This window comes from Capra hircus, chromosome 1 (assembly GCF_001704415.2).
Source record: "Capra hircus breed San Clemente chromosome 1, ASM170441v1, whole genome shotgun sequence".
NCBI classification, from domain to species: domain Eukaryota; kingdom Metazoa; phylum Chordata; class Mammalia; order Artiodactyla; family Bovidae; genus Capra; species Capra hircus.
In genome coordinates this window covers 117,180,494-117,188,859 of record NC_030808.1, presented here as the reverse complement: position 1 = coordinate 117,188,859, position 8,366 = coordinate 117,180,494, and the positions used below count along the sequence as shown (strand labels likewise).

Below are 8,366 nucleotides of genomic sequence, written 5' to 3'. Positions count from 1 at the left end.
ACACAGGTTCAATCCCGAAGATCCCACACGCCATGGAGCAACTAAGCCCATGCACCACAACTACTGAGCCTGTGCTCTGAAGCCAGGAGCTGCAACTAATGAAGTCTGGGCACCCTATAGCCTGTGCTCCACAGGAGAAGCCACGGCAACAAGCCCAAGCACAGCAACTGGAGAGTACCCCTGCTTCCCACAACTAGAAAAAAGCATGCATAGCGATGACAACTCAGCACAGCCAGAAGAAAAAAAATTTGAGCTTTTCTAAAAGCAGAAGCAAGAGTTCATGAAAACAGAAGTGTCCTGTGTGGATATATTGTAATCAGTCCTACAGTTTCTAGATGGTTTAGTGAGCCAGAAAACTGTGGCCCTAGTTTCTTTTCTACCTCAACTGGCCCCAAGAGGGCAAAGACTCCATTTATCTGGTTTTACTTTTCTTTAGAAATACCTATCACAATTACAGTTGTTTTCATTGCATTGTTTTTTTTCCTTACTACTGGCTTCCCTGGTGGCTGAGATAGTAAATAATCTACCTGCAAAGTGAGCAACCCAGGTTCAATCCCTGAGTCAAGAAGATCCCCTGGAGAAAGAAATGGCAATCCACTCCAGTATTCTTGCCTGGAGAATCCCATGGACAGCTACAGTTTATGGGGTCACAAGGAGTCGGACATGACTGAGTGACTAACACTTGACTGGAAGACATCTGAGTGCTGGGACTCTATATTCACAGCTCAATTTCCAGAGCTGGCACCTAAGTTACCTTTGAATAAGCGAATTTTCTTATCTGTAAATTGAGGCAGTTGTGCTAAATTTCCTATGTCATTTCTATCTTTGAGATTCTGTCATATATATGAATTTACTTTGAATTATTTGTTCAGACAGTTGAATTTTTCCCTTCAAGTTAATTTCTACCCTTTTATTGCTCATTAGAACTTTTTCCAAATTCAGACATTTTTGTTCTAACTCAATCTGAAGATACAGTAATACAAGCACAGTGGGACTGTTCAGACAGGAAAGGATTCTCTGAGGGAGTGTCGTAATATTTGCTACTGAACTGAACTCCTACCTCTTAAAGTTGTGGTTTGCATCTAAAATGACAAGAAACTAAAAAGATAGGTAAAGTTAAATCAAACTTCAAGACAATTTCTAAGTGGAAAATTTGATGATGTCCTGAATTTTAGAGATGTTAAAGCATAATAAAATTTTGTTGTGGAATCTCCCGTGCCAAAACTCCAGGAACCTCAGTGAGAAGAGCCATGGCCTTGCAGTTGAATATATACACTTCTTTAATGTAAATAAAAGTCTATTACAATGCATCCTGTTACAATGAAAATCTTCACTTATTTTGGAAACCCACTTAATTACGTTGAGCAACATTATATACAACCCAACAGATAAAATGAAGTCACTGACAACTCCTTGAAATGTTACAGCTAAATTACAAGAGTAACTGGATAATGTAGACCACCCCAATAACTATTTATTCTCTACATTGTACTCAACATTAGGTGACATATAAAATTCAACTGGGAAAGGGAGATCAAAAAAACTGTGCTTTTTCCTTGTATCAGACTCAAATAATGAGATGAGGGTAAATTCCACGTGGGAAAGTATTTAACCCATTGTGCTTTTATATATGTTTTAGTACCTATTCCCAGTTATAAACCTTAAAATTTGTGCCTCTGTGTACTATTCCTTCTAACTCAAGTATAACACCAGGCATTCCTTAAAATCATCTTCTATTAATTATAAAAAGTATACTCAGATTAAGAACTCTACAAAATCATTTTCTTTTAGAAAACATCAACTATTCAGGGATCTTTATTTTTAAAGGGTAAATCAAATAAGACATAGCTTTCATTGACCCAAACATGCATAATCCATCCTTAATATAAAATGTACCCAATTGGTAATTACATATGAAATACAAAAGGAATGCAACTTTACTTATGTAAAATGATTGCTCACTATGGCAATTTAACAATCAAATTAACAGACATTGTTAAAAAAAAAAAAGAAAAAAAACTCAATGTTTTAAAGCCAACTATCTATAGTAAACCAAAGGGAAATTCTCATATGGAGATATGGAATAGTTTGACTCAAAAGCAAAGACTAAGGCACCTGCTATGAATTTAGAACAATAAATTTCATTTTTAAAGGTACAATAGAATTAGTTAACCAAGAGGGAAACAAACACAGGGGTTGATTTCCTCGGTGAGAAAGGCAGGTTAACAATGCAGGTAAAAACGTGCTGGACCAAGGTCAGCGGATTCCTTTCCTATTCCAGAGCAGTCAAGGACCATCCCAACCACTCCTCTCGATCACTCTCCCCCATACTTAGGGCTATCAGAAGCTTTGAGGTTCTTATTGTATAGACTAGGTAGTAGATTTCCCCTCTGCTCCTCTTAAAACAGCTTATTTTAAAGAGATATCCTGAGGCAATCAACAAAGCAAACAGGCAGCTTTCTCTCCAATTCATTAACACACAGACACCTCTCAGGCTTTTTTCATCAACCTTACGGCTAAGTATTTAAATAGCCAATACTTGAAATTTTCAATAGTACCAGTAAACCTCAAACCTGCCTTATCACTCACCCTTACCATTAGTAAAAACAAAGTCTGATCAATCATAACCTGTAAAATCCTACAACAAAGGGAAGACTAAGGACTGATTCTTATCAGTAAATCCATTTAATTCCCAATGACACTTTAGTCTGATGTAGCTAGTATCCTAACAGAATTTTAACCATAAATCAAGAAAAGCATTTCCAAACTAAGTGTAACTTTTCAGTTGATGTGCCTTTTTGGTATTAAAAGTGCTATCAACATGCTAAGATGTCTTATGGCACACTGGACTCAATATCATGTCCTGGTGAGGCATCCATTTTTAGTATTTTCCCCTAAAATGTTGTTCACCATAATAGACCCCTTTGATATATTACAGTAATTCTGCTGAAATCAATGGTGATATTAAAAAACCTTCCCTGACTTTACTCCACCATGGCTACTGTTAGTGAAACTGAAGTGACTAAGTTGTAAAATGCTCAACCAAGTTGTTTTCTATGGCATCCTTGGTTAGTATATTCACTCATGCACAATCCAAGGTAGTGTAATAGAAACAATAATGTTAAAATAGACATTGTGGTTGGAAGCATCTCCCTTTATATCCGGCATTTAGAAGCTTTTAAAAAAAATTTTAGATGCTAAAAGACTGTGGGTAAACTAGGCTAGCCGTGTAGTTGTTCCATTTATAAGTACCTTATTACAGGACAGTTACACGACCCTCTGTGGGAGTGTGCTTTCAATTCAAGAAATAGTAATAAAGTGCCTAGCTATATAAAAACTGTACGATTCCAAATTTTATATTAAGCTAACTGCATTTACACATTTGGGCTAACAAAATCTAGACCCTGTCTACATAGATTTAATCTAATTTTCTATTCTATATCTTGTTCTAATAACCACATTTTAAAAAAACGAAAAACTTACTCTTTACTGACTGAATAAGTAGGGTCCACTACTGTAGCTTAACAATCAAATTTTATTGCTTTATTCATGTGGTGCTTTTGCAAGGCACTGTGGTATGGACTAGAAAACTTGGAATGACTTGTGAAGAAACCTTGGAATGACACATGAAGGATGATATGAACAGTCATTCTGAGGCAGGATGCTTTACTGAATTGTTTTTAACCAGGATACCAAACATCAGGAATGAGTTCAAGTTAAAATTCACAGGAGAATGGAAACATCTTAAGGTCAGTCACTTCACATGCCCATCCTGATACTTTGAATAATCTGGAAAATTGCTGTAAAAAGAAAGAGCAAAAATTAAAACATGCTTTGAATAAAACAGGCCTGGCAACCGACAAATATTAAAGTAGTTCAAGAATCCAAGAACACCCTGACAATTACTTGCAAATACTATGTAACTTCAAGTAATATGAAAACTGGCCTACTGTGATAATACAATTACTTTTCTATGCCTTAGCTTTCCTGAATTTTATGTCTAAATGTTTAAGCGTTATCAAATGAGTGATTTTTAAGAAAAAAATTAAAGTACCGAAGTGAACAGCTTTTTCTAGCATATAAGTATTTTGGTTTAACCCTAAATATCAGGTGTACCTGGCCTGTAATATATGCATATTTCCTCATTCTTAGGAAGCTGAAATTAATTATCTTTAGGTTACATAAACTGCTTGGCTCTTGGCCATTTATCTGCAAAGCTTCTCCAACGTTCAGGACAAAGGGAAATGGTTGAGAGAAACCTCCAGTGACTTTAAAATGTGAAGACAAGGAAAGCAGAAACATGTTATTTCCGTATTAAGAGCCTGCATATTAAGATAATAAATGAAGAGAGGAAAGACATTCTGTAATCCATTCGCAGAGACAAGAGTCTACCACTCTTGTCTGCCACAGAACAGCAGTCTGCCCTGACAACTAATTCTTCCTACCATATGCCAAACATTTCTTTCATTAAACTAAAAACATCTGTCTCACACATTAAATTGTTAATCAGGTACAAATTCCTCTACAGTGGATTAATTCCTTGTACTAGCTTTACATTATAAAACATAACCAATTTTGACTTAAAGACATTAGATTTTGGAACACGTTAGATTAAAGTTCGAATAATTCCATGAACGTGAAATTCACAAGCTTCTCTTTCTCAAAGGTTGCTAAACATTCTAAATTCTCATTCTGGAAGGTGTTTTTTTGTTTTGATCTAATGTTTTTCAACTCGATAATTACTGAGAACCTGACCTCCTTTTCTGTTCTGTGAGCGCAAATCAAACGGGGAGAAGTTTCTAGAGCACCACCCTCTGTACATATGTGGGACAAGTAATTTGGTTCGGACGAAAGAAAATTATACGGATCTCCCGGCAGGTGGGTTGAGAACTACGCGGGTAGGACTCACCACTCATGGGTCACCACGTCATCCCCAAACCCGTCATCCAACACCCAACCCGACGGTCGGCCCCAAAACACTTACCAGAACCACAAACAACAAAAATGAAGAGAGCCAATAACCAGGGTCCTACAGATGCCTTCTCTTCAGGAGCATTTCTCTGCAAAATGGAAAATCCGCGGTTTGCAATGTAAAAAACCCGCCCTGAGCCCGGGCTCTCACCGCCCGCACCCCGGGCCAGGTGGCCGGGTCCCCGCACATCACAGGTCTCTCCCGCGTTCCCGAGTCGACCAGATCCCGCACCCGTCTTTTAAGCTCCCAACTTAGATCCAGCTCGCGACCTCGGGCCGGAGTCTGGGGAAGAGAGCTCGACGCGGCCCTGGATCCCGGGCCTCAGAACCGGCTGTGGAACGGAGAGAGGCGCCCGCTCTTCCCTTACCGAGGTCTTGGCGACGTTGCCGCGCTGGGTGATATTCTTGCTGTGCTTCTCGTTGGCCATACGGATCCGCTGCTTGGCGACCATCTTCGCGGCGCCACCGCCTGCCCCGGCCACCCCTCGGTCTCGCTCGCTCGCTTCTTCTCGGGCCGCTGCGACCGACGCTCCGCTCCCGGTGGCCGCGCCGCCAGAGCGAGGAGGCTCTCAGGCGGGTCGCTAGCTCCGACCGCTGGGCCTGGGCGAGGCGGGCTCCGGGTCTGAACCCTAGCGGGGCGCGGGCCGACTGACGACGCCGGACTGTCCGGCCGAGCGAGGCGGGCGCGCGGGAGGTGGAGAGCAGGCCGCCAGGATAGTCTCGCGCTGCCGCTCTGGCCGCCGCCGGGAGCGTGGAGTGTAAGAGGAAGGAAACGAACACAACGCAACAACGAGACAGTGCAGCAACCCGTCGCCTCAAACTGCTTCGGGATCCGCTGCCAACGTCAGCACTGGACTGGCCCCGCCCCGCGGAAGTGCAGGCTCCGCCTGCTGAGGCAGACGGAGAGGGAGGGTGAAGTCCGGCGCACCGACCCTAGCCCCGCCCCCCCACGCTCCGTAGAGCGCGGCCCCAAAGCTGCGCGTGCGCGCGTTCGAGGTCTTTTCAGCGTCTCGCTCCGACCGGAAGTGAATTGGCCCCGAGGCTCATGACCCAGGAAACACAAGTTCGCCGTCTCCACGCCGGAGGAGACGTGTTGGGGCCGGGTTCGGCCCTCGTGAACTCTGACCCAAGTATCTGAGTTTCTCTTTCCGGGACAAGATGGCGCCGTCCACGCCACTCCTGACAGGTGAGTTCTGAACGAGCGAGGGACTATTTCTTTAGAGCAGAGTTTTTTCTGTCTTTGACCTTGGGCACTACGCGAGAAGCCTTGGAGTCAGATCTGCCTTTTTTTGTGGATTGCAGTAGAGCCGGAGGGCCTTTTGGATATCTTGATGTAGCGTGGCAATGGGAAGTTAGGCCCTAGCATCGGGGCTCCAGCATCCCGCCCCCCTCTTTTGCCCATCCATCATTCTTTCCTAACACTTCAAGTTCTACGGGAATAGCGAAAGGGGCGTAAGAACAGAGTGCCAGTGGAATTTGTTAACCTGGGTCTGCAATACCGGTAGTACTCTAACGCTTACCAGGTCACAGGCCCTGTTGACAGTGTGAAGTCATTTAGTTCTGTAAAAGGAAAGTCTTATTAATACTAGAGTAACCATGCACGTTAAATACACCGAAATTTAACTAATGACAAATCCTATTCTCTTTGCTTTAATGCAGTTTGTGGGACTGAATGGAGCTGTGCTAGTTAAGTTTTAAGTAGAGGAGAGTGTGGTCTAGAGGAGTAGCAATGAGCATTATAAAGTAGCAACGTTAGAACATTATGTGATTCCTGAGGTTTTGAAGCCGAGGCATAGTTTGTAATGTTACAGAAGACAATAAACTTATTCTTAGGTAATATCGGCGATGACTCTGGATTAGAGTAGTGGCTGGAGTCTCATATATGAGCTTCAAGTAAGGAGAGGGGAGTTGGGAGAGAAAAGAAGGCTTAAATTAAGTTACCAATAACTTAATAACATGTAGAAGGAAAAAGAAGCCATTGAGGAAAGGTGTTACTTCCCCCTGAGACTTGAACCTTAAAAAACTTTTGCACCTTTTGCCATTCTGCATTTGGAGATCTTTGTTGTCAGTGTTAAGCACCAGGCTCATTCGTATTCAGTGTGGCTACCACAGTTCTTTCATCAAACGTTTGTCAAATACTGACTGATTTGTTAGATACCTTGCCAGGCAGGTACTGCCTAAAAGCATAATTACCTAATTAAATGAATTTATTTCTCTAATTTCACAAAGGTAGCTTGTATGTTACTTACAATTTAGGAATACTGAATGCTTTTTTGAACTTTAAAAATTAATACATTTTTAATGTAATCATTTTATCTTTTGCCTTTTAAAATCCTTATAGTAACTGCTTACAGGGTAAATTCTTTGCTGTTTAGCACAGCATGTGGAACCCTTTATAATCTTTTGAATAGCTCTTGTCATTCATTTTACTTCTTGCAACCTCATCCTATTTTGTTCTTCATCAATATTGAACTTTAAAACCCTTGAGCCATGTATTTCCTTAGTCTAACACTATCCTCTTTCTGTTGATTTGGCTGACTTCTTTTTATCTTTTAAATTTTATTTTAGACGTCATTGCTTTATGAAGGCTTTCCTTAATCTTCCCAGATAGTCAGTCTTTCCTCAGGCTGTTTTTGTACCTCATATATACTTTTTTTTTTCCTTCTCATTCATCACATAAGATAATTATCTGCTTGTTTAGATGCTTTTCTCCTGTGGTAGACTGTGAACTCCTTAATTGCAGGGACAGAGTCTTATTCATCCCTGTCTTCTCAATACCAGGTACAATGCCTGGTATACAAGAGACACTAAATATTTAATGGAAGAGTAAATTAATGAAAGATAACCCCTTTATTTGTAGTCAGACTAACCAAGAGTGACAGTTTTCTTACAATGCTTAAAATCAAGGACTTAAGAGCTTAAGAGTTATCCAGTCAGTCTTCTCATTATATTCTCACATTTATAGCAGCTCAGAGAAATTAAGTGGTGAGATTCACATCACAAATTGGCAAAGTCAGAATTATATTCAGTCATTCAACCCCATGTTTCATTTTTCTTTCACTGGCACTCTTTCATTGGAACATACTGATTAATCTTTGAAACATTCTGAGTATAGGTGTTTCAGTCAACAGTGGATCCTTTTACTTCCAAAATCTTTTTTAAATTTAAGGGATTTTGGAGTTGTTAATGATTTTAAGATTACCTAGTAAATTATATTAGTTATTATTTTTCACTGGAAATGACAGAAAGCTAAAACAAGTGAAAGGATTAAAAAAAAAAATCTCATGTACCTTAAAGCTTTCACTGTTACATTCAGGTATTCTCATGATTCCAAAAATCTGTTTTTCTTCATCCCTAAGCTCTTACTTTCTCTCAGGTTAAATTTATTCTCAGGT

General features: G+C 40.6%; 2 protein-coding genes across 3 annotated transcripts in view; one reads left to right on the top strand and one right to left on the bottom strand.

Annotated features, from left to right (window-relative positions):
* SERP1 (stress associated endoplasmic reticulum protein 1) lies at positions 1,257–5,839 on the bottom strand. Its single transcript, XM_018049043.1, has 3 exons — positions 5,340–5,839; positions 4,985–5,060; positions 1,257–3,800 (listed from the first exon to the last, which is right to left on the bottom strand). The coding sequence occupies exons 1-3, from the start codon at positions 5,421–5,423 to the stop codon at positions 3,760–3,762; spliced, it is 201 nt and encodes a 66-aa protein (XP_017904532.1). The 5' UTR covers positions 5,424–5,839; the 3' UTR covers positions 1,257–3,759.
* EIF2A (eukaryotic translation initiation factor 2A) overlaps positions 6,002–8,366 on the top strand; it is a 38,441-nt gene continuing 36,076 nt past the window's right edge. The window contains exon 1 of one of the 2 annotated variants that reach the window (XM_018049041.1): positions 6,002–6,157. In XM_018049041.1, coding sequence (XP_017904530.1) covers positions 6,130–6,157 — 28 coding nt within the window. In that variant the 5' untranslated portion in view covers positions 6,002–6,129. The remainder of the gene's footprint in view (positions 6,158–8,366) is intronic. The other variant, XM_005675449.3, reaches the window with a different exon arrangement.

Excerpts from the sequence above, each read along its gene's own strand:
- SERP1 (XM_018049043.1), bottom strand. The coding sequence starts at position 5,423 with ATGGTCGCCAAGCAGCGGATCCGTATGGCCAACGAGAAGCACAGCAAG. Across the intron at positions 5,061-5,339 it reads GCAACGTCGCCAAGACCTCG|AGAAATGCTCCTGAAGAGAA; the intron begins GTAAGGGAAGAG and ends TCCATTTTGCAG. Across the intron at positions 3,801-4,984 it reads TTTTGTTGTTTGTGGTTCTG|CAATTTTCCAGATTATTCAA; the intron begins GTAAGTGTTTTG and ends TTCTTTTTACAG.